General features: G+C 34.6%; 3 protein-coding genes across 15 annotated transcripts in view; 1 reads left to right on the forward strand and 2 right to left on the reverse strand.

Annotated features, from left to right (window-relative positions):
- Positions 1-26,554, forward strand: part of LOC136345809 (coiled-coil domain-containing protein AGAP005037) — a 119,465-nt gene that overhangs the window by 71,303 nt on the left and 21,608 nt on the right. The gene's annotated exons all lie outside the window — the stretch shown is intronic.
- LOC136345928 (nicotinamidase-like) lies at positions 5,190-9,239 on the reverse strand. The gene is made up of 6 exons (XM_066294632.1): positions 9,089-9,239; positions 6,615-6,801; positions 6,345-6,556; positions 5,978-6,134; positions 5,755-5,923; positions 5,190-5,684 (listed from the first exon to the last, which is right to left on the reverse strand). Exons 1-6 carry the CDS (start codon positions 9,178-9,180, stop codon positions 5,461-5,463), a joined length of 1,041 nt encoding a protein of 346 aa, XP_066150729.1. The 5' UTR covers positions 9,181-9,239; the 3' UTR covers positions 5,190-5,460.
- LOC136345933 (neuronal pentraxin receptor-like) lies at positions 15,036-25,165 on the reverse strand. Its single transcript, XM_066294645.1, has 5 exons — positions 24,969-25,165; positions 18,014-18,186; positions 17,858-17,963; positions 15,559-15,767; positions 15,036-15,508 (listed from the first exon to the last, which is right to left on the reverse strand). The coding sequence occupies exons 2-5, from the start codon at positions 18,179-18,181 to the stop codon at positions 15,128-15,130; spliced, it is 864 nt and encodes a 287-aa protein (XP_066150742.1). The 5' UTR covers positions 18,182-18,186; positions 24,969-25,165; the 3' UTR covers positions 15,036-15,127.

Raw genomic sequence — 26,554 nt, forward strand, 5'->3', positions numbered from 1 at the left:
GGTTTTGGCTGTCAATAGCTGCGATTTTTTCTTTTGCCAGTGCGTACGTTGGTCCTGGTCCTCCATTTGTCCTCGAGCTTGTATCCTCATCTGAAGGGTAGGGCATAATCTATCTGTGTTTCACCTTTTTTAGCGACAATACCCACATAAGAATACAAGAACTGACTTTTACTCTCCTGAGTTATAACCACACTATAAAAGAATGTAAATGGACAGTTTAAATGTTATACTGCATGATTCATTGGAAATGGAACATGGCGAAACCAAAGATAAAGGTCACCAAAATATGATGATTCAAGCCAACATACCTCATAACAATGTTCTGCGTTTTAAAATTACAGGGTATTAAAGGTTGAAATTTTAGTATAAAACTTCTTATTAATTTTTTGACTTTTCATTACACCGAAATTGATATTATTATGTTTTGTAAGATGCGAAATAAGAAGTTTGATCTGATTTTTACGTAACTTCTAGAGAGTGCTAGTTACAACCCATCGTTTCGGTAGATAAGGTCATATTTTTTTATGAATGCAACTAAGGCCAAATTTAATTTTGTTGAATACAATGAAAGAGCGTCTATTTTTATTCGGGTATTCTCGATTAACTCCAATATCTCTCTTCATCTACAACATTTTTATTCATGAGCTAATTCCTGTCATACCATATCAAATCTTCGACATGATGTTGGCTACAAGTGTACCAACACTTGAACAATGTTCTTCCATATCGATGAATCGGTCGTGGAAGTGAATTTCCATGGCCCACGAGAAGTCCAGATCTTACCCCATTAGACTTCTCAATATGGTCAAGTATGAAAGCAATTTTAATTCATACTCGCCAAGAATTGTGGTAAAAAATTCAGCATTCAACTGATGAAATTAGGAATAACGTCGATATACAATTTATAATAAAAAGATCATTGAGAAAAACAATAGTGAAGTGCGTTAAAGTGGAGGATGGTCATTTTGACCAGCGGCTTAAATTAGACTTATCTTTCATTTGTTAATGGCTTTTCAATTTTTTAATGCGGCAAATATTTATTTGAAAATTAATAAAACCAAGTTAATAATTTAAAAAAAAATTATGGTACTTAACCTAGAGATATGGACTTCTCGCGGGCTATGGAAATTTACTGCCACCGATCCATCGATGTGGAACAACATTGTTCAAATGTTGGCGCACTTAGAGCCACCATTGATTTTGAAGATATGAAATGGTACAATACGAATTAACTTATGGGTAAAAATCTCGTAAACGCACAGAGATATTGCAATTAAACGAGGATACCTTTTTTAAGTGAAAATAAACGCAGTTTCATTATATTGAATAGAATTTGACCTCAATTGTAAATATACCGAAGCGGTAAGTTGTAACCAATTCTCTTTAGGAGCTACGTAAAAGTTACATCAAAATTCTTACTTGGCATTTTACAAAATTTAAACGTACCAACTTTGGTGTTTGCGCCATGAAAACACAAAAAGTTATTAAAGAATTTTAAAATAAAATTTCAACCTTTAACACTCTGTAATTCTGAAACACGCAACATTGGTACAAGATATATTGGTTCCAATCATCATATTTAGCTGTCCCCTATATCGGGTTTCGCCGTGTCCCATTCCCAATGAATCACCCTATCAATCCCTCGTGCGTTTTTATGTTTGCTTAAAATCAAACTCAAATTTTCCATTATCCCTAACAATGTAGTAATATCGATCATTTAAAGGAAGTGTTCATATCCTCAAAGAGAGTTTTTGTAAACGAATAATGAAATGCGGAATAATATAAATGATTGTTATTAGTAGATTAAATTAGTCTCATAAAACAACATTCTTAAACCTTGCTTATAAATTCATGCTTCTATTAGATATTGACACTCATACAGAGTCCTTGAGATTTTCGGCAAAAACTGGTCTCATATAAATAACAGTTATAAATTAATAAGCCATACACATAATGAGCCTTTAAGAAAAAAAATCGAGAAACAACCTTGATCTACCTTCTAAAAGTATCTTCGAATGCTTGAAAGTTAGGCTTTTTGACTAATCACTCAGACAATAAATATGTAACTAATGAACATTATTTTCCTTATTAGGGGGCCTGAAAGAATCCGGTTCAATATCCAATATAGCGTATATACTACACTGAAACTGAATCTATCCAAATCGAGATCACGTCATGTGCAAAAGTAGTCTAGATTACGTGCTGAGCATGAGTAGTTTGAGATCCTTTTGCATAACAAATGGAGACATAACGTTTTCCCCTTCGAAACTGCTTTTGCTTACCCAAGAAGCAAATTTATCTCCTCGTTTTTCCATTTTAGACGAGCTTATTATTCGAATATTGCAAAAATTGAGTTCCATGAAAACAAGGATTTAATTAGACAATTAAAATTATTGCAGCTCTAGTGCGAGATGCAACTGGAATATTAAACGAATTGCCTCTGGATTTGTTTTCCTATTAACCCGGAAGAAGCGGCACAATCGCAATTACGTTTCGATGTAATAGGATTCAACATTGTTAGATCATATTTACTTTACCGTAAGAGTCAAGTAGGTTAATGTTATTGTAACGAAGGCCATTTCTCCATTTAAAATTTCCTTAAATTTAGATTCAAAAGGAAAAGTGGCACAACTTGACAATAACGTACTGTGGAGCATCCCAATGTCACCCTCTTAATACCAATACCTCACACTTAAGTCTCCAGCTTCTCAGCCTTCAAACGAAAGATATATGTATCTATATGACATCGTGTGTTGTAACATGTTGCATTAAGGCAGTATATGAGTCTACTGATGGAGACGCCCCGGTATAAACTCACGAGAACATTTCCGGGAATTCCCAAATGACTAAAAGTATCTCGTAAAATGTAAGTACAATGGATTTAAAAATACAACAGAACGATGTCCCATGGGTTAGTTCTGAGACGCTGGAGTGAAAATATCAAGTCCATTCAAATAAAAGTGTTCTAATTACGTTAAAGCGTTGTTTAAATAATTTGCGTATTATTTATTGCTGTATTTGTGTCTAAATCAAGGTTTTTGAGTCTCATATAGTTTGGGAAGTAATTTCGATTATCGTAGAATCCACCAGAACCCATGACAAGTTTTACAGTATTTTAAGGTGAAAAATCTTAGTGATTTATTACATAAAGCCATTTACGTTGTGTTCCCTAAATTTCGCATTCACCATAAATTTTGTCAAGAATACTTACCAGTTTTACATTCTTCTTGAATGAAAATATCGGGGATCAATTTAATTCAGACACATACGTATACAGGACGTTTCCTCAGTACGGTACGTAACTTCGATATCATATTCTGTCGCTAAAATAAAGGTAATTTTGTTATATAAACTATATTCCAAAAATGCTTCATTACGGAAATACAGAGTGTGAAAGTTTCATTACAAAATTATGTGATAAACATAGCACGCCAGTATTCTGTTTCAATATTTTTTTCTTTTTTAATTATTTTTTCGATTTGGAAGGGAAAAAGTCTTCTGGTGCTCGTCAGTACCTCGACAACACTTTTCCTAATCGCTGGATTGGTCCCTAAGCTGGCCACCTCGCAGTCCGGATATGAATCCTTTAGACTTTTATTTACGGAGTCGCCTAAAGTCACTTGTGTATAAGACCCCCGTATTAGATGAAAATGACTTTAGAAATCGAATAATTCAAAGTTGCAATGCTATAAGAAATACTTAAAGAGTTTTTTAAACGAATGAGACAATCAATGGTGAGACGATTGAAATCTTGCGTTTTTTCAGAAGGTGGTCATTTTCAATATTTGTCGTTAAACAAGAAAAAAAATAGCTCCCTATTCATTTATGAATAGTACTTATTACATTACGGCGCACTACAATTTCTTTTTTTTTTCATCGAAAACAGTGAGTCCTATGTAAAAAGTCAAGAAACTTTTTAACTTTCAAACCGAAAAAACAATTTAAAAAAATATATTAAAGAAGAATACTGGCGTACCACCTTCATCATGTAATATTTTAATAAAACTTTCACACTCTGTTTTTCCGTAACGAAGAATTTTTGAAATATAGTTTATGTAACAAAATTACCTTTATTTTAGCGACAAAATACGCTCCTGGAGTTATGTACCATACTTAGGAAACACCCTGTATACATTTTTTCTGATCATACAGAGTAGTCCGCGAAACGTAAATCCCAGGTATTCTCTCTTGCAGAAATATTACGAGTTACATAATAAAATTCATTATGTTAAGAATTCATCATTACTTGCAATATAAAAATGGCCATGAAGGGAATACTTCACCTAAATTTAAATAGCGGTAAACGCTAAGGTTGTGAACGTTACCATATTTAATTGTGAAAGTACTCGCTTTATACATAGGTGTCAATTAATATTATAGTATTCTTCTGAACGTATGCCCGAGAACGTGTTATTTTTTTATCGTAAGGAACAAGCAGGTTAAGTTAATTGTATTTAAAGATGGAAAATCTAAGTAATATAATGCAATAAGCAATGTAGTTGATTTTTGTCGATAAGACGCATTTAGCATAGTTATGCAAGAATTAATTGCCGGTTTATCGGGAAGTAAATGTGGGGATTATCAGGGAATTGAATACATAATTTATTTATTTTTATTTATACAGAACGATCCTTAAAGGGTCCCACTTACCAACACATTCTTATTGCAAAAATATGTTTACGGGGATAGTGTTATTCAACAAATTTTTAAAAATTCGTCACGATTTGGAATTTTTTTAATGATCAAGTAGGTTAAATACTTATACTCTTGATTTGAAATTTAAACGCAAAACTGAGGAAAAATATTACTTTATTGTATAAAACAGTATACCTTATGTAGTGTAGCCAAAGACTTTCATTCGCCATATTGTTAAGAATTGATTGCCAATTTATGATTCTTCACTGTGGTGAAGCACTGCTATGTACCGTTTCACCGTTAAAATATGAATTTAAAATCAATACGCATGTTTACATATTATTTTTACATTTATACTTAGCTGTCCTTAAGGGGCCAAGATTTACCCACACAGGGTTTCTACAGAAATGATAAGATTTACGTCAGAAATTCCTCCTCCAAACTGTCAAGAATTTGAACAGACTGTAGATTACCTACATTTCGTTTTTATATATTATGCTAAAATGATAAGGTATAGTCATTTAGAATGGGGAAAAATTCCATTGATTGAAGTATTTAAGGCAACATTTAAAACAATTTATTTACAAAATAACAATATTCTCCAACAAAGCTTATTAAGTACCCCAACCAACATTTGGGCTGGACCTAAAATACATTAAAGGTCTCGCAGTACCTAAATAAGCACTTTAATACTATGACTAAGTATCTACATAATGAAGGACACTGACCCTAAAATGAACACGAAATAAAATGTTACGGTAAATGCAACTTAAGTACTACCTTTTAAGTACCCTGATAGTGACTATTTTCTAATTTAAAGCCTTCTTAGTTTCGTTTAGACAAATTTAGGGCTAGTTTGTAGCCTAACTCAGGACGCCTATCATTCCCTTTAATAAGATCTGGAACTTCGTCAGAAGTGGCCATTATTCCATGGTTTTTGATAATGTTTTCCTTAGTTTTTTCTATGTCTAGAAGATCTACCCCTCTGCAACAATCATCAAGAAGAATGGTTCTGAAGCCGCTAACTATAGCGTCAGCAGCCGTTGCCCCTATAGAATACAGCTCTTCTAATTTTACTGCCGAAAACAGTTCTTAAGGGTTCTTGTTAAGGGGACTTACCTACGCAGACATCATAGGCAATCCCACATACATACACATCAGTAATATTCCTAGACTTGAGTTGAGCCTCCATCTTAGTGTCTGTGAGCTTTGAGTTGTCCCAGAAGGCCGAATATGAGTCTACTTCGGGATTGGTGCCTTTGTAGATCTTTACTGCATTTTCCACTACCTTTGAAGTTCTAAATTTGGTTAAGTAAGTCTTGTGGGTACTTTGGAACACTACCTTAAGATCTTTAAAAAGTTCGCTACCCCAGGTATTCTGGACGCAGTGTCTGGGCCATAGTTTTTGGCTTCTGGGTGGGTCGCCGTCGAATACCACAGTATCGTAGACTTTGGCTTCTTCAGATTTTACAGGAGTAGATTCATGTAACTTTCTGAGACTGTTTAAGGAGGATTTGTATTAATAGTTTTATCGTTTTTTTTATAGAGAAAGAATTCTGAGAATGCAAGTAAACGCTTCTGTTTAAATTCTAGTACATTATTTAGTTTTTTATATTTTTAGAGAGCGCCTTCCATTTCCCAGTTTTGATATACTTTTTATTTAATTCTTAGTATGAAACATTTAATTTTTTTCATTTTTTCACACTTACTGTATATTGTCGATGAACGATACGTGATCCTCCGGATGCCAATCATAAGAATAAAAAACCGCATCAAACTCCACACTATCCAATAAATCATTGATAGGTCCCACCACATCTTCCCCATTATGCTTTGCTGAGCAGTTCTTAATGTCCAAGGTACCACAAATAAAATCGTTCTGCACATCAATTACCAGCAAAGCGGATATAGGCTTGACTATCTATATTTTTATGAAAATTTTACATTAATTACATAGAAAATGTGCAAGAAAACATTACCGTTTTGATCCAATTATACCAGCAGAAGCAGAACTCGTTACGATCGATCTGACCATCTCCGTTTTTGTCAAAAATCTCGAAAATTTCTTTCAAGATTGGATCTTTCACCGGATATGTCTGACCCGTCGGGTCCTTGAACAGGGCCTTGGACAATTCCTTAAATTCTTGGTAATTTAAAGACCCGTCACTGAAAAAAATGGGGTATAAAAATTTGTAATGAAATATGGGTTGCGAGTGATCTTTTTAGCTTCTTGCAGGTATTTTTCGATACATTTAGAGCACTAAAGTTCAATTTTTTTATGTGGAACACCCAGCATATTATACGTTTTCGACATTTTTTAAAGCGATATTTTAACATTATTCTTTTTAACTCTAGAAAACTTCATTTTTTCATGAGACACTCTCTATATTATGAAATTATAAACACTCGTTGAATGTAGGGATCACAGGAAATAATTCGTTACTACACTTTTTCGTGGCTATTTTTAGCGATTTTTGAAAAATTTGAACTTGCATTGATTATGTTCTAAAAGTTTTGAAAATTTATTTTCCATGAATTTACGGCGTTAAACATTTACTTTTTCATATTGATTTGATATTGAAGACCCCAGTACATTATGGGATTTTTTGATTTTGCTACTCATTGACGTTACTTTATTTAGAAAACGCATACTCATCTCTATTAAGGTTCAAGTAACATGAAGATTAATAAAAGCACGTTTTCAGTGCTTGTGAAGTAGGTTTTCTAATAGATACTCCTTCCTGGATAAGTAACTTTTTCCATGGGACTCCATGTGCATTGTTAAAGATTGTATACCTACTAATTTCTTATTGCAACTTTTACCGGTTTCAAGTTATTTTATCCATTATGAGATTATGCTTTTAAAATCTTAAAAAACCATTTCTCATGTGTTTGAAACATTAGAACTTTACGTTTCCATATAATATAAGAATATCCTGCATATTAGAAATCTTTTGGAATTTACTGCTTATTGAAGACACTTCAACAATCGAATTCCCCTTAGTAATCTTCCTCAGTTTCTGTAGTATATAACGCTTAACAATAGCCCGGTTTCAATCCTTTTAAAATAAACTTTTTTTTTACTTTAAGAAGTTATTGACTGAGATGAGAATTATTAATAGACTTTCATTTCATGTAATACACATTAGTTTTAACTAGAAAATTATTTTTGGGCTAACACAAACAAAATTTCAACACCCCTATGGGGGCTAAAAAGGGTTGAACTATTCGCCCATCAATTTCTTTAGCCCACGTGACACATTATTTGTATTTCTCACAAAAGAGCCTCTCGCCTCACTCCGAAAGCCAATTAAACGGAGGCGAATTTAATTCCACGTTGCACTGGTACAAGTTGTCACGAAAAAGGGGATTCGGGGGGTGTCGGATCGATGGGGTTGGGCATCAATTTTGACGCGGAAAACGCTTAAAAAAGCACCGGATTGGCGTGTTCATGATATTTCGTCACAACCAGGAAATCACCCCAAATGACATACGTATTCTTTATATAAATTTAATGGGGATGAAAGAGTTGCGAGGTGATTATGGGAGAAATGCGGAATTAATGACTGCGGAATCGAGGAGGGCATGGCGAAATTTATGTGCGTTGACCTTATTAATAATATGTTTTGGTTGACCATTAATTTAAGTCTAAAGTCGGAGAATACGATTGAGAAATTGCTAATATTACCATAGAAACCTATAATGGAAAACTCTTTAATTCTCTATAAATTATTCCAGGTTTTCCGTTTCGGCGGTCAAAGATTTGAAGAATCCAGCGTGAAATGTGTGATTAAATTGAATTTTACATTCATGATAAAAATAGTGAAAATAGGGATTTTTTGAAGCAAAAAGTGTCATAAAATTGTAATGTTCGAACGGATCCGTCAAACACAATTGCCTGTTAATGTATATCACGAATGTAAAATTATTGTAAGTTACGTTTTAGATTCTGAAATCAATTTAATTGTTTTTACGGTTTTTTTGTTAGAATTGTCGGACTGTTAAATTACCGCGAAATTTTATCGAAACGAACAAATAATTTTGAACTTGCCCGGACATTTTTTTATCTGACCGTCAACTTCCATAATGACAGAATGGATGACATTCGTGACGTAAATCACAGTGACGGTTGACACATCCAACGAAAGTGATTGGTAGTTTGCCGGAAAAATGTCTCAACAAATAAAACATTTTGACAAATAAAATACATTTTTTGGCTAGTCTTCCTATAACCACCTTAATAACTGGATTTTAGCGGCCATTTTTCTCACCCATCCTATTTCTACCTGTTTCCACGGAAGTCTGGCATCGTCGCTTATCTCTTTCCTGTGTGTAAACATCCTACGCGTGTACATTTCTCACGTTTCGTTAGAATCTAACCTTAACATTGTTATTCTATCTCCTATCTATAAGCTGTAATATCAACAAATTTAAGGAAAAATCGTCTATTTACCAGTTCTTGTCGAAGGCCACCAAACACGCGTCCATGTCGTCGAGCAACACGGAACTCGTGTGCGCTGGATCGATGGATTTTGTGCTAGACATCCGGCTGCCAAAACGGATATAAGCGAAAGAGGAGGCAGGCAGGAGGCGGCAAGCGCAAACCAGATTTGAAGGGACCCGCCCGTCGGCGGCGACCTCTGTTGGGCATCGCGGCAGAGTGCGACGAACCGCACTGGCGATGGATGTGAATTCGAATGGCCGGCTATCAATTCTAAAGCGACATTTCGGTTCTGTCAAGCGCAAATTAATGATCAGAGATATATAATGTCCAACCAAACCAAATGTAGACTTATCACAAAACGTCTATTAGTTACAATAATCTCGTTATAGTACAAAGAGTGTTTGACAGACTACAGCATAAAATAAATTGGCATACTATAAACTCTTACGTTTGTTTCGATTTGTTATTTATTTCTTTTTTCTTATATACTGGGTGATTCAAGGAGATGGCTACCTCTTCCAACTTTTTTGCTTTTGAACTTAGGAAGTTGAAATTTGGAGGGAAGCTACATAAGAACCCATTGATTGACATTTATGACGTTTATCTAACACTTCCGGTTTAACCGAAAATTACCTCAACTTTCGATTTTTAAAAGTAATGTTCCATAAATTTACTTTTTTGGAATCTAGACGTCATTTTTAGGCCATAAATATATCATTTTTTTCTTGTGAAAAAATTCATATATTGTTAGGATTTGGAGAATGTCGTCAACGGGCTTTCGATGCTGCGCGACTTTATGCGGAAAGGTTTAGACTATCCAGGCCACCACTATTTTAAAAAAATTAGTGAATAAAATGAAAACGGGAAATGCTAATGAAGATGAAAAAAACACAATTTCTACAAGTCTAAATATTTTATTCTTTTGTTCTGTCATTTGGAAAGCGGGCATGAAGTACTCCACGGCCAATGCATTTTTTTCTAAATTTGAACGTTTTTAATGAATTAACGATTCATTTCTAAATGATATTGTGTTTGACGTAAAAAAATTCAGGAAAAATAATCTTTTAGAAAATCGCAATGAGCCACAATGTTGGCATTTGAAAAACAGAAGATGAAGGGAATAAATTGTTTTTCCGTATTTAAGATGCTTATAAAAGAAAAAGTACTCAATAAAATGACAAATTAGTATTTTTATCCATAATTCTAACCTCCAATTTTGCCTAATACGTATGTCTCAGTGGCGTAGCTCAACATGAAGAAACTATAAAAAATATATTGTTTTAAATTACATATTTTTAGACTAAAAATGACCTTTAGATTCCAAAAAAGTAAAAATTTATAGGACATTACTTTTAAAAATCAAAAGTTGAAGTCATTTCCGGTTAAGCTGGAAGCGCTAGATAAAAGCCATTAATATCAATCAATCAGCTCTATTTTCATATAGGTTTCTTGTAAATTTCAACTTTCTAAATAAAAAAAAACGTTATAAACGCGAGCCATCTTCTTAAATCACCTTGTATATATATTTTATATATTCATTAGCTCTTGTAGTGCCCTTTCAAGTTTAGGCAACTTCCAATTATAATGGATCTGGAACAGTAAACTCAAGAACAAGTTACAAAGCAAAGTATTTAACGTTTAAATAATACACTTCAATCAAGTTGACAAAACTGAAGAGCTCGGTCACAGGTCACATCAACACGACAATTCGACCAAGAGAAAGTTTTTATTATTTATTTTATTTATTATTTTTGGGGAGGGGGGCACGAACCTGGGGATAAAAAATATTGTCGGTAAGTTGATACTAGGGTCGGTATTACCAGCCTGTGTGGGATTTCATCCACTAAAAAACCCCGCGTTTGCAGGAGATTTCGAGTCCTAGTCTGAATCCTCTATTCCGCTTTCAGGCCATTTTTTGATTTTGGCATCAGATAACAGAGTCAAGCGGGATTTCAGCTTTCTACCCTGCCATCGCTCTAAGCCTTTGTTTGTTTGCCTCCTGGGGAGGGGGAGGGGGGGGGTCAATGTCATCTCCCCGATTTTTAGCTTTAATTACCCTGCCGTCAGGAGGTTCTTCCGCTCTCTTCCGTTTTTCTAGAAGCTCTTTTCTTCATCAGCTGTCTCCTTGGTGGTTACTGATTTGCAATAATGAGCCCGAAGTTTCGAAATGGCTATCTGGCCTTCTTTCGTCCATCATTGCAGTGGATGCCTTTTGGCATTTTCTCTTTTATTTCTCAAGTCCTTTGAGTTTCTTGGATATGTGTAGGTAGATCCCCTTTATTATCCTTTGTACAACAACTGATGTCTTGGTGTCTTGTACCATATAACATTTCCCAAATTATAATTCGTTGCTACCCTGATCAGCTCGTTTGGATGTTCTTCCGTTGCTTGGAAAGTTTTGATTGCATGATTTTTGATAACTTGAGACCTCTCTTTATCGCTCCATTGTTCATATTCCAAGACGCATCCAGAGCCGTTCTCAGAGCAATGTTTTCTATTACGTGAAGACTTTTCAAATGCATACTGGCTGTACAACCCAATGTTGTTGATGCATACGTGAATTCTGGTTGCATGACTGTTTTGATAAGCGTGATGTTGTTCATAAAGGGCAGTTAGGACTTCTTCCTTATCATCAGGTAGAGTATTGCCCTCGTTGTTTTCGCTCTTTTTCTGGTCTTCGTTACTTGCTACTGCCACGTAAGGTTTTTCTCTATGTCCACGCCCAGGTACATGACTTTGTTACTCCACGGCATCTGTTTGTTTTTGACCACTATTCGGTTTTCGGTTCTGACTTTTTTTTGTCTAAATGCGATGGCCTGGGTTTTCTCTGCATTTATTTCTATCTTCCATTTCGAAAATCATTTTTTCAAGAGTCGAATTGCTTCTTGCAAAAATCTAACTAGCATCATCCCGTTACAGGATATAGTCAGTATCGCCGTATCGTTGGCATATAGTGCTAGTTCAGTTCGTCCGGTCTGGGAGAAACGGATTCGTAAATATTGTATAGAAACAGGGATAGTACTGTTCCTTAAGGTACACTCGCCTCTGATTCTCTGTACATTGAATGTTGTCTGTCGAGCTTGGTTTGGGATGTCCTCTTTCGGAAAAAGGATCCGACGAGCTTGACCAGTAAGATTTTGAATACCGTCTCTATGATCTTTACCAAAGGTCTTTGTATCATAGTCTATCGAAAGCCTTTCAGACGTTCAACAGTAACACTCCTGCAGCCTGATTCGTATGAATCCCACGAGTAACAACTTCCGTCATTCTCAGCATCTGAAGTTCTGTTAAATTTCTTTTTGTAAATCCAAATTGTTCTTGCAGGATAGAGATTTCATAATTATTGTGAAAGTCTTAAAAACCAGGGCTGAGAGTTAACGAACATAGGCGTCTACCAGACATAAGAGACAATTATCGGCTAATGTATTGTCTGTCGTTTTCGAGCGTAATATTTAGTTGAATGTGAGATGGGTCTTCTGTTGGAATGTTGCAATTATATCAATTTAGCGAATTGAAATTGTACCTAAATTCTACTTGGTTCAAGGAAAAGGGAGAGAGAGTTCTATTATAAAGGGCTACATATTTTAGAATAATGGGTATAGAAATCTGGCCATGTCGGACATTTGGCAAAAAAAGTTATAAAGTACATGGGCGTAGCATAAGAATACCTTACATAATTAAAAGTCGATAAAAGTTTTTAGTATTATATTCAAATTTATTGCGATATCTGGAGTAATTGACAGTGACAATTAACAATTTTAAGACTAACGAATCATAGAATGGCGAATACACCTAGTAAATTTCAGAAATCAAATTTACTTACACGTTCCAGGCATGATAAAATTCATTTAAAAAATTATTTTAGAATGCTATTACTGGGGATGTCTTTAATTCACTGTTAATTGATTTAGACATTAGATTGTGATAGTAGTTGATATCCAATTAAAGGATTAAATTTTTTAGAAAGCCACTAAAACCATCACTAATGTCTTTGACTATAGTCAGCTGCGAAACACATCTGTAACAGCTCACAAAAAAGAAAAAAAAAGTATATATATATATGTGTGTGTGTGTGTGTGTGTGTGTGTGTATATATATCCTTACCAGTAATAAGTTCAAATATCTATTTTCAAATAACTTTGTGGTTCCCCTCGGATGATAACCAATTAAGCGTAAAATCCAATACGTTTTTTCAAACACCAAAGGAGTGTTACTAATTTGTTTGACTATAAGCAGTGGCATACTCGAAATAAAAAAAAAATCGATTTACAAGTATTTAAGTTGCTTAGTAAAAAGATGCATCCGCAATTTTTTTAATTCATGTAATTTCAGACTGGTCCGCCTTTGATATTTTCGCATTTTTTGGACTAATTTTTATCGATTTTTTTGAAAGTTTGACTAATGCCATTGATCATATTTCGTATCATAATGATGAAAATCGCTTTACAGCGACATCTAAATGCCACTTTCAACTACCTACCCTGCTGGTTTTTCTCTGGCCTTCATCCCGCAAGAGCGCTAATTGTTTTGGGCAAAATCAGCGGAGGACCGTGCCATTTTTAAATCATTTTTTACCATTTATGCATTTCTTCACCTTTTTTGAATTATCATTAGCACTGAAATTACATTCAGGAATTCATTAATTCATTATTTATTTTATTTATTTATTAGCAATTTATTAATTTTTTTAATTAAAAGCTTCCACCTCATGAAGCTGAATCACAGAAAGTATTAATTTTAGTTTCTCAAGTAATTTATTTGAAGCGATTTAGATTTGTGCTAAAATAAATTTTAGTAGCGTATCCGACACTCCTCTACTATGTTTACAATTAATTATACCACCAGATATATATGTAGGATGAAGATCATCAGGTATTCCCATTCAAGCGGACGAATAACTAAAGTAATGTTAACATAAAGGAATGTAACCTTGATAGTCATTTATACTACATAACCGTTGTTTAGGCCAGGGGCTTTTAGTCTCTGCCTAACAGAATCGATTGCCTCACAAGGCACCCGAAGAGGTATCTCCCTTTCGCTGGTGAGAGTTGTTACGATTCGAAGGACCAGACGCTGCTGCTTCAATTGAGACATATGAGGTTCAAGGGTTCGGGGAAAACAAACTCCGTAGCACGAATTAATGAATTTACTTCACACTACAGATATCACTCTAATTTACACACTACAGCTTTACGATTTTATATACACTACAGATTTACAGAGTCGGTACTGGGTTGCCCGAGATCTGAGAAGGTTTACGTGTACGGTTAGAGAGGTGTTTTGCAATTTAGTTACGGAACAGAGACTTGAAATAGAGAGTTTCGCGTTCACGGATCGGGAAGTGTTCAAGAAAACGGGAGAGAGAGAAAGAGAGAGAGTTGAGCGACCGACCGTGAATATTTAGGGTATAACAGAGTTAGAGTTGAGAGCAAGAGGGTGTTTTCGTTCGCGAACACTGGTTTTTGAGTAATATTATGAGAGAGAGATTTGAGATAGAGTTTTGCGTTCACGGATCGGGAAGTGTCCGAGAAAACGAGAGAGAGAGCGTTCGCGAACACTGGTTTTGAGATAAAGTCTTGGTAAGAACTGTTAGATTTTTTGCGTCCCAGAGATGGTGAGGTTGGAGGGAGATCACCACGATAAGCTCTTGACCAATCCTAACCGACACCGCCCCCTGGTTCGTGGAAAGTTTTTTCCCAAGAATCTCCACGGTCAAAGCCCAGATGTGGCTCGCTGGTTCCTTTGGTATATTTATTGGTGCCCCCCATAAATCGGAAGAGCGATAAATCAAGGAACCAGTGCCATCACCGTGGCCGGGTTTAGGCATGTAGGGGTAAGTGCTGCATCGTAGGGCGCGATGCAGCAAATGTGTATTGGGATTGTCTCAACGTCTTTAGGGCCTAATTAGAGCCCAGCGATGCCGCTGATTTATGTTGGGTTTTTTCCCAACAACCGTTGATGCTGAAACGAATTTGAAAAAAATATACCTTTATTAAAATGCAAATTCAATCACATGACTAGTAATACTCATTTTGTGTGATATGCTCATCAGCAAAACCTGGAAACTGTCTTTAAAATGGCACCACCGAACACGCGCACCTCGGTTTTAGTCCAATTGATTAACACCTTTTTTCCTTTCAAAGGAGCCCCTCTAAGGTACTCACAATCCCTGCCAAGCTGTACTAAAATCAACCCCAAGGGCATTTGATGTAACATTGAATCCAGATGTTTCTTCCAAAGCATGCTGCGCTTTTGAATTAAATTATCCATTGCGAATAAATGGTCGGAAGCTCTAGGAAAAGTAGATTCTAGAACAAAATTAAAGCCGGAAATTTCTCCTTCTATTCCATCATCCAGTCCTTTATCGAAGTCTGTATATTCCTGCCCTACCACCAAGTCTCCCCGAGAAGGTATTCTCATGTTGTGGAGCTGAAAATAATTCGAATATTAGAACAGAATATTGTGAAGGGAGAATGTACCTTGGGTTGATGACCATTAGCTCTAAGTTGACCATTCAGGAAAACACTCCATGCAGCTTTTGGGGCAGACCAGGATTGGCAAATGTGGTACCATTGATGTTCTTGAGCATGTAGCGGGATGCTGAATACAGGCACCTGGAGTAGCTCTAAGTTGAGGTGAGACCCGTGAGGAGATATCCAGACCCGAATAAAACGATCTTGTTCATGTCCTGCAAGTTGCTTCTTCTATAGAACTCTAATAGACATTAGAGCTACAGAGCTGTCGGTTATCGCATTACTTTAATTGAAAAAATGAAAGTGAACGTTTATTTGAATTAATATAAATATTTTAGATAATATCAAAGAGAGAAAACTATTGAAATTAATTAAATTTGTCATAAGCTTAGAGAAAGCTCCGCTCCCTCAGATAGAAATACGCCCCAGATGTATTAACCCAGAATCAAAAGTTGCATTATTCTGAATATTTTCACAAATGTTTTTTTTTTGAAAATTTAGAGGCTTAAAAGAAAAAAAATGTAATAAACGTAAAGAAACTACACTCATTGAGGTAATAGATGACGCTGTGGGAGTAGTAGTAAGAAATTGGAAGTTACCGTTTTCTGAGGTTTTTGGCAAAAAGTGTATTAGATCCTTGACATTCTTCGAAAACTTTTGGATTTCAAAGTAAGGAAATATCACAATTGAAAATTTTAGTATTGCTAAAACTATGTTCTCCTGTATCAACAATTCACTGTAAACCTATTAGAATCAGAAGTTGCAATCCTTCAAATTTTTCTCGAAAGGTTTTTCAGCTCTTTGGTTTCCTTGACAATTAAAATATTTTAAGATAGCAAAGTTTCATTATTGAAAATTGAATCAAACATAGAAAATACGATGATTTTTCAGATGATACGAGGCCATAAACGTATCCGCAAACAATCAGAAGTTACAGTATTATGGAGTGCTTTACAACAATTTTATAGAATTTAATATGATTTTATTTGAAAATTTGCGGATTCGAAAAGGGGGAAATTTATTTTTTTTAGTAAAATTTATTACAAATATACAAAAAATACTCTTTTTCTGATTAAAAAAAAACGCTCTTCTAATAAGTTTCTTAAGTTACAGAACGGTTTTAGAAGAGTTAAAAACAGGTAGATACTAGGCGATTCATTGAGAGTGAAACATGATAAAATCCGAGATAAGGCATACCAAAATATGACAATTGGATCCCATATACCATGTAGTATGCTTCAAAATTACAGGGTGTTAAATATTGAAATTAATTTTCATGATCCGCGAGAAGCCTAGACCTTAAACTATTGGGCTTCTCAATGTGGTGAAGTATAAAGGCAATTGCATACTCATTTGTAGTTGAGTATTGTTCACTCGCATGGCAACGCATTACTTAATAATTGCAATAACAGCAGCACATATATATAGTAAAGGAATTACACTATTTTTTAATCAGTTGCTGTTTTTACGTAAAAATTGTAATTTTGAAAGTAAAAATGTCAAGGCTTAATGACTTTTCTTTTAGTAAAATACAATATATAATTTATGTTTTTGCTCAAATGAATTTTATAATAAGATTTATGTTTCATTTATTAACGACTTAATTTTTTTAATGATTGAAATATTTAATTTTTAGATAAATTAAGAATTTGAAACCAAACGACATGAATTAGCTTAGGGGTAAAAATGTTGCAAACTGAGAGAGATAACGGGATTAACCGAGAATCTATTTTTTGAGTGAAAATTGACACTTTTTCATTATGTTGAATAAAATTTAAAGTTCACTGCGCTTATAAAAAAATGTGACCAAACATACCGAAGGGATGATTATAACTAACGTCCTTTAGCAGCTACGTAAAAATTGGATCAAAATTCCTACTTGGTATGTCAGAAAATCTAAGTGAACCAATTTTGGTGTTTATGCTATGAAAACACAAAAAATTATTAATTAATTTAAAAATAAAATTTCAACCTTTAACACCCTGTAATGCTGAAATACGCAACCTTGGTGTAAGGTATGGTGGGTTCAATCGTCATATTTTGGTATCTGCCATCTCCGGTTTCGCCATACCCCATTCTCAATTTGAAGCTTCCAAAGTGGTAAAATTACGTGAACAATATTTGCAGTAAACGTCCCTCTTTCAGATAAAAAAAAGCCATTCTGGCGGGATTCTCAAATCTGATTTCTTCAACGGTTCTCACGGGAGTTCCTTAATTTATTTCTGATTTTAGATTATAAAAATTACTAAAAACGTCTTTTCTTAAGTAGCTTCGACAGCTCTGCGTGGAAATAAATATGTCTTACTTGAATATGAGAGCAAAGGATGGCTGAAAGTGAAGTTGTAACTCTTGACCCAAATGCAAAATGTGTATTCTGCAATCTCCGGCACTTCGACCACATACTTCAAGAACTGGAATAATTAAATTATATCATTAATGCAATAACATGATAAATTACTACCTGTATATATCCTTTTTGCGTAAGAGATGCCTTGGGCACCAATGCCTTATTATTATGCCCATTTACTTTGTTTTTATGCGCTTCCGAAGGTATAACTGAAGCAGCTTCTCGAAGACAACACGTCCACAAGAGAAAGATGTAGGACAGAGGCGTAGAATGCAATAACATGGTACCTGTAATTAAAATTTGATAATTAAATTTAATCCTTTATTGAATATAAAAATATCCCTCATTCGCTATTGAGAATTTTAAATTTTAAATTCGGTAAATTCTTGAAATATGTTTTAGAAAAATCAGAAAGGGCGACAAATAGAAGGGTGTGTACTTAATTTATGCAATTCCCCATTCACATTTCGATATTTTTTCCTTTTTCTCCTTCATTAAAATCAATTTTCGAGTAGCGTGTACCTCATTTTTAACTTACAATAAGGATTGTTGAAGGTTGCTCCGCTAATTTGCGAAAGTTTATTGACATGAAGAATTGCGTGAACATCAAGTTTCCAAAGCAACTAAAACCAGCTTCACCTTAATTATAAGGAAGTTTCATGTGCAATTATTTCTCTTCTATGGCATAGTGGTAACTGAGTTCCTAGTTTGCAGCTCGTCTGCTGTGTAGAATTATTATGTTTAGGAGTTGTTTGGCGTCACGGGGAACTCTTGTTAAGCGTTGAATTTGGCGTTTAATTAAGGATGTTGTGTAGCAGATATTAATTTGTAATAAAATTTGTATTTGTAGATGTACGAACTTGTGGAACTGGCAATATTATATGAAATTTAGTCAGTGTTGAGTTTCCAGTTCTCAACTGTATGACTCCGTTTTGACCCAAAATATTAGTTAAAGTGTAATTAACAACTCAAATAGATGTCCATTTATTAATACCTGCTTCCGATTTTAGTTATGTGAGATTCCTCATTAATTTGCGATGACCCCGTTTAACCATTATAGGATGGGTTTTTTACAAATATACTTTTTGAAAATTATGCCGAGAATGGAAAAATCCAAAAACATATCTTCCGTAATATGATGGGGAACACGATTGAGGGTATGATGAACTCACTACCTTCTACCAAATGCACATCAGCTATCTCAAATATATTTTTTTAATAGCACGCATGGTTGCGACATATCGTCAGAAAGTACATTGTAACGCAAAATTAACGCATATTTTAAACTCGTTCGCGTTTTACCATTTCAGAGTAAAAATTTTACGTTCATTAATGAAGAATGACCATGATTTTCAATGAATCTAAACGGAATCAATAATGGGTATAGTTAAATTAACACACGGTGTACCTAAAACCTATATTATATTTATTTCTTATACTGCGTGACATAGAAAAGAGAACACCTTGTAAAACTGGTTTTATTTAAATAATTTTTAGTGAGCATGTTTCTTGCGCTTAAACAAATACTTCATTGAAAAATGTAATCAATTTTATGATTAAAAACCAACAAAAAAAATTAACAATTTGTCGGTTTCCGTAGTGTCTTATACATTCCTGCACGCGTCTAAACATGGATCTAATGAGGTGATTGATGTCCTCTTGGGAGATCTCATTTCAGGCGAACTGGACAGCATGATATAGCGCCGCTAGGGTCGGTGGGGGATGGGGTAAATTATTTAACCTTCTACCTACAATATCCCATACAAGTTCAATTGGTGAGAGGTCTGGAGATGGAGATGACAAAGGTAGTAAATTAATTGCATTTTGTTAAAAGAAATCCATAATCACTCTTAGTCGCATATGGTAGTGCATTGTCTTGCGAGAAAACTGGATTAACAAGAGTTTTCAGATGAAGTACGAGGTGAGGTTCCAGGATTTCTTAAATGAACCATTAGGCTGTCATACGACCTCTAACGAAAAGTAAAAGTGACCTGCTATCATATGCAAACCATTACCCCAACAGTCTGATGGACATACCTCTGTATCGTAAACTAAGTGTCCCGTCTTTCACTCTGTCTTCTTTTTACTCTTGCCCGACCATCATGCATACCCAAACAGAATTTGGATTCGTCACTAAACAGGATATTACCCCCTTCCAGATTCCAATGTATCCGTTTTCTGCCGACTGCAGTCGATTTTGACAATGATTTGAGGTGAGGTGTAACACAAGATTGGAACGGTAAGAAATTAGTCGAAAAGTTTTTATATGACGATAAATGGTTCGAATCCCAATGGGTTTTACATACTCAGCCAACCAGTGATCTGCCAGCGTCCTCGACGAGACGAACCCATCTTTTAGGACCATAATTCGAAGGCAAAGCTCTTGGCGTTTTGTAGTTTTTCAGGATCATCCAGTACTTCTCCTTTTGCCTGTTTATTTTTCTTTTAACCATGCCTGATAACATGTCACTGGTGTTTCCACTACGATTCAATGTAGTGGAGATTTCCCTAAATGACCGACCAGCTTCTTGTAGACTCACTATTCGACCTCTCTCAAACTCACTCAATTTATGAAAATTTCACTGAATTCTATATCTAGGCATATTTAATTAATCTTGAAGCACTTTCTAAGCACAATATAGACCAATAAATGATATTTTTTAGTCATATTGTTGATATTTTATTGCAATTTTTACAGTAAAAAAACCTTTAAATTCCTGATAATTCATAAATGCATTGACAAATATGTCTGAAAATTTAATCGTTTTTTTTTGTACCTATTTACAAATATGCATACTAAAAATTATTTAAATAAAATCATTTTTACAGGACGTTCTTTTTTCTATGTCATGCAGTATAATTTGTACAAACTAATGAATATTCAATAAGTTTTATTACTCCCTCTTGCTCTGATTACTTCCTCACGACTCCTTGCCATGCTTGTAATTACGTTTCTAATGTCAGCTTAATTAATTTGAGCCAATATTCCTGTGATCCTCAAGAAAAACTCATTTAGGCCCCCAGGGAGAACCTGCAACGCTTGAATCTGCCGGTCCATGATGTCACATAAATGCTCAATGGTGTTTAGATCAGGACTTCTTACTGGCCAATACAATGTTTGAAATTTCACACGTTGGAAGTAATTTAATATTACTCGTATCACGTGTGGACGTGAGTTATTGTGCATTAATAAAAATTCCTCACCGAAAATGGAGCATATGGCCCTACATGGGGTTCTAAAATTCCTCTTATGTATTGGTGAACTGTTAAACCACTGTTCTGTAGAACAACTACCCCTGCGACCTACAATACCAATGGTTCTCCATATCTTAACACATCCACCCTTGTAGCTCACAGTATCAACAATGTTGTAATGAGTGGACCGTTCTCCAGTCGAAACTCTTCTAAAATGATCATCACTAAAAAGGCAAAACTGAGACTCCCTTGCGAAGAGTATGTTCTACGGTCGATAAAGGACCGGTTGCAGCTCTGTAGGGGATAATAGTCCTTGCCGACAACCTTCTTCTCACTGTCGTGACTGATACGAAAATCATATCAACGAGAAAATTCCTGCTGCAGGGCACTGCATGTGATGAATCGACTTCATTAAGATGTCAAACGCAAAAATCGATCATGGTAATTTGTTTTCAACCTTTGTCGTCCTGGTCTTCTTTGACCACTACTAGTATCCCGAAGTTGCGCGAATGCTCTGGAAACCGTAAATTGTACCACCCTAAATCGTAGGGCGATTCGACCTTATGGATACTGCCGCGAGAGCCACAGCAGCTGCACATTCATCCAGCGAAAGATTTCTCCTCTCAGGGACCTTTTAAGTTATTTTCTTTAGGGCCAACTTTAGGCACAAAATTTTAAATTCACAAAAAACTCTAGAAACACCATTTAAGCGAAGTTAAAAGAGGGATACAAACTTCAAGCCGAAGTTGGGGGAACAGCAGTTTTCAATATTTTGCCAAGAATGGTTAGTAATCTATAAATAAACATGTAAAAAATTGTGAAAAAGTTTTAAGAGTCATAGAGAAATAGTTTTCCACCACTAGCGAGCGCCTTATAAATATTTTCGAAGGCAGATTTTTCAATTTTAAAAATTATGCATTCATTTTGCGCTGCAGTGTATTCTCAATAAGCTTTTCAATGGTATTAAAGTTTCTGGAACGGCTCCCTCAAATTAATCCTATAATGCTGGCAGTGCAAAAGCCATGAGTAAGAGTCCTGGACGTAGAATTAAATGATTTTTAATCAGAAATAAATAATGAAACTGATAATTAATTAAAAGTTTTGTTGTAATTACATAAAAGCATAAGATTTGTCGCTCATTAATAATTTTTTATAATAGATGTTCTTTATTTTCCATACAAGTGTACAAATGATATTCACTTTCTCGATGCAAATTGACAAAAGTTTCCTTAGGAATTGCACGACACTCAGTTATGTTATTCGCTAGTTTAACTCTTCAATTGTTTTTGGTTGGATTTTGAACATTACGGATTTTAAGTGACACCACTAAACAAAAAATCCAAGAGAGTGAAATCAGGAAACCTAGGGGGCCAGTCTGTCGCTCCTCTCCTTCCAGTTTATCTTGCGGAGTAATTGTTATCCAACCACTGCCTAAGGGGTAAAACATGTTGCGGTGCCCCATGGCGGTGAAATCTTACGAAATTTTCGTCCATTTCTAATTTGGTATTTTCGTCCTGCTAATTTTTCGATTCATGGATTATCGATAGTTCAACGGCATTTTCTAAAAGGTCACTGTAGATTTCACCATTCAAATTCCCATAAATAAATAAACTTCCTGTCATAGCATCTGCAAGGATCTCGGCCCAAACATTCAGTTTTTGTGAATATTGAGTGTTTTTTTCTCTTGTGAAGGTTTTAATCACTCCAGATTCTGCAAATGTGCCTTATGAGAGTACTAATCAAATAAAATGCGCCCTTATCACTGAAGCAAACATTTAACAGTAGTCGGGGCTGATTGGTAATCAGAGCGTGCATCACATCGCAATATTAAATTCGTCGATTTGAATCAGTTTTATTCTATTCTTGATGAAGTTGAATTTTGTATCGATGAAATTTGGGTAATTTTAGAACTTTTCAGAACGATGCTCTATATTGTCTTGTTAAAGCAGATGCTTGACTGATAGACAATGATAGATTTTGGGCAAATTGTCCGAAAACTTCGATTTGAGTAAGCTCATCAAATATTCTAGGTTGATTTCTTTTTTTTTATCGGTCACAGGACCGGCTTCTTTAAAATTGTATATTAAATGTTAAATGTAGGAAGGATTAACGTTCTTTCCAGGCTATTGTTGGCGAAATATTTCTCTGGTTTATAAAAGACAAAGTTCGTCAGCACCATAACTAAAACGATTCAGCCCTCTCCGGAATTGAATAAGCAATGTTTGGATTGAAAATTTGCGAGAAAAAGCACGAAGTAAAACTTAGATAAGAAACAGGATTCGACGATTCACCGAGCAGAAAAACTTTCATAAATATCAATATAAGAATAAACTTCATTTTTTAAATTAATATTCTTTGATAACAATGTGCATTGAAAACATGAATATAACGAACACCTAATATAAAAATTATTCATATTTAACAGCAAGTCTTACACTTTGATTTGATTACAATACAACTTGAAATTCATTATCCATTCTATAACTTATTCCTGATTGAAAACCATTTAGTTCTACACTTAGATGTCTTACTCATGGATTTTGCATTTTTGATATTATCACAAACATCAAAATTCTCCAAACTTGATTTTTAGCATAATTGTAGTGCCCTTTTCAACTTATTTCTGGCATGGCCCTGACTTTTCATGTATACTGTTGCACGTCACTGAGGTGCGAAATAATCATTAGCGTTACAAAATTGGGAATATAGTTACAATTTCCGAAAATCATATATCTCATAACCGTAGTTTTTAGAATAATTGTGGTAACCTTTTTTTATTCTTGGTATGGCACTGACTTACACATAACTATGTAATTGGGCTTTTAAAATGCGTAAAAATTCAATGACATATTAAACATGTGCTTGCACTAAACATTACTAACTTATTTAAAGAGAACATCAATACAACAATCCAATAGTATTATTTTTAGCATGGTTTTAGTTCCTTTTTTAATTTGTTCCTCTTGCGGTTCTTAACAATTTTACAGAAGAATTTACTAATTTCTATCGATATTGAAAAGCCTTTTTGGCTATTCAATTGCGAGAGGTTCATATCAGATATTAAACTGCAAAGTAATCAGTGGCGTAACGAACTTCAAAAAGCAGTGACAAATTTTTAAGTATTATCACTTCCTAAATCCGATTTTTAGAATTGTTATTGATTTAAGGAAGAATGAATGACCTAAATATTTATATGAACTCTTAGAAATTATTGAAAATAAGGTACTTACTTAATTTTTTTAAAGAATATTTGCACCATTTTAAAATAATTTTGAATACGACCCTGATTTTACATGTGACATACTAATAATTGGCCACTGAAATGCAAAGGTACCAGTTCAGGTTAAAAAATATTGTAAATCAGTTCAAGAAAGGCAATGGTATGGCAAAGAGGGTTAACATTTAGCAAAATTATATACTTTGGTGCATTAAAATTTAAAGTACATTGTTCTATAAAAAACAGAAACACCCGTTTTCGAGTTTCTAATATTTTTCTTGCTGCTATGTGAATTAATTGAACATAATGGCAAAACATCCGAGTTATGTTCCAGTACAGAATGTGCGTCGGCATTTATTATTCCTTTTTTACGGAATTTGAACCTTTTTTTGTAATTTTTGCTTATCAATCTCCAATTTCCATCCACAAAATAAATCCCATAATTCTGTATTTTAAGCCTTGAAAAAAGTTTGTCGTTGGTATTATTGTATTACTTCCCATGATAGGATATATTTTGTATATGTGTGAATTTGAAAAATTTACGAACAATTTACGAACAATTAACTGCAAACTGTAGAAATTTAAAATCCAACAATTTATCCTCAATAAATTAAGTTTTTGTCACAAAGAGAAAACCTATTAGACCACGCGACTTACCTAATTACTAACTAATCAATCTGCAACTTGTAAAGTCACCGGGTACCACTGCACTACAATCCAAAATTTCAATGTCGCCATTATCAATCTCCGATGCCTACCCCCCAAAACACTCTTTGGTGCCACTCTAGAACCCGTTCTTGACCAAACCAAAGCGGTTCTTGGACTAAACCATCTTAAGCTGAAGAAATTTTACCCACAAAACATGGGTGATAGTACTGATCAGGTGGCCACATGGCCGGTGAACCATTCCCTTTCAAAACGCGCAATGTCTTAGAACTTTTCCCTTTTTGAGAGATGTGAGACAGTTTTTGATACGCTTTGTAAACACCGTAATTTCTCCTGATTTACAAATGTCGGCAGGTTGAGAATTCGTGGTTAATAGACATAAGTGAAATCACATTTGAAGACGTATTACAAAACTTTAGATTGTCTATTGAATCATAATTAATTCAAAAGACCACCTGTTCAATTGTGGGACTTCACTAATTCGGCCTGAATCAATCAAGCGGCTAATTAATAGTGTTCTAGAACTGGACATGTGATTGGGTCAAAGGCCCTCAATGCTGGACATTCTGGGGCAAATGTTTTGCAAGATCTAAGAATATAATGATCGCGTTCTAGTTTAATTTATTAATCATTAGATTTGGCACCTGATTAAAACGTGGTTTAATGGTTTTCAGAGAAATGAGTCTCTGAATCGTCTATAACAGTAATTAGTTCAGATAATAGTAATTAATAGGTACAACTATTTCTTTTAGAGGGCTTAATAGTGGAAATAACTAGAGCGTAGGATATAATGCGTTATTCACGTGTTAATAATTATTGTAGATTATTTGGCAAAATACTGCAAAGTGAAACTTAAACGCAAAACTTCCTATATTGCAATTTGCGAGGAAAGGTTTGCGATTACAATGTTGCAAACCAACAGCATGTCGAATGTTTAATTTCAATTAGTTCTTCAGCTTGCAAATTTCAAACAAGGTAACTGTAATTTCCCCTATAAAATCTTGTAGCATCTTTATTTATTCTTTTTTTAATCCACAAGTATCAAATAATTACAACAAAAAATGTATAAAGACGAGAATGGAAGAAACGACAGTTTCTTCCATCCATAACATCGAATGCTCCACCTATAAATCTTTTTATCAATGTTAAACCTTTGCAATGCTTCAACTATTTCAAATTTGCACATCCTTCATTTCACATGCAAATGCACCAGTTCATGCCAATTTTCTTGAAAGTTCAAAAAAGTGATAAAACTCATTAGTAATAATTAGAGCGCACAATAGGAACACCCTTCTCTCGCAAGATCACCTTCGTTTGCCTATTTCGTTCGTCCAACAAGTGGCTTAACCCCTCTGATCTGGCAAAAATCCTCAATTAATATCTACAAAAAACTTTTAAGTAAAGTTACTCAAAATTAGTAAATGTTACTAATAATCTGGACATACAAAAGACAGTAATGCTTTAGCTTACTTCATGACTAACAATTCATATAAACATAAGTTCGCAAACGCTTCGTTGCCTATCTAGAGGTTGTTTGAATTACAGAAAATTTTCAGTTTTTTATATTCCCCGCTTCA

The sequence above is a fragment of the Euwallacea fornicatus genome, chromosome 2 (assembly GCF_040115645.1).
Source record: "Euwallacea fornicatus isolate EFF26 chromosome 2, ASM4011564v1, whole genome shotgun sequence".
Lineage (NCBI taxonomy): Eukaryota > Metazoa > Arthropoda > Insecta > Coleoptera > Curculionidae > Euwallacea > Euwallacea fornicatus.

What these genes read in the sequence shown, in the direction of transcription:
- LOC136345928 (XM_066294632.1), bottom strand. Translation starts at nt 9,180, where the DNA reads ATGTCTAGCACAAAATCCATCGATCCAGCGCACACGAGTTCCGTGTTG. An exon ending in GTGGCCTTCGACAAGAACTG is followed by an intron (nt 6,802 to 9,088) that starts GTAAATAGACGA and finishes CATTTTTTTCAG; the next exon opens with TGACGGGTCTTTAAATTACC. An exon ending in AACTTTTTAAAGATCTTAAG is followed by an intron (nt 5,924 to 5,977) that starts GTAGTGTTCCAA and finishes AGAACTTCAAAG; the next exon opens with GTAGTGGAAAATGCAGTAAA.
- LOC136345933 (XM_066294645.1), bottom strand. Translation starts at nt 18,181, where the DNA reads ATGTTATTGCATTCTACGCCTCTGTCCTACATCTTTCTCTTGTGGACG. An exon ending in CGCAAAAAGGATATATACAG is followed by an intron (nt 17,964 to 18,013) that starts GTAGTAATTTAT and finishes TAATTATTCCAG; the next exon opens with TTCTTGAAGTATGTGGTCGA. An exon ending in TCCTTTGCTCTCATATTCAA is followed by an intron (nt 15,768 to 17,857) that starts GTAAGACATATT and finishes AGCAACTTGCAG; the next exon opens with GACATGAACAAGATCGTTTT.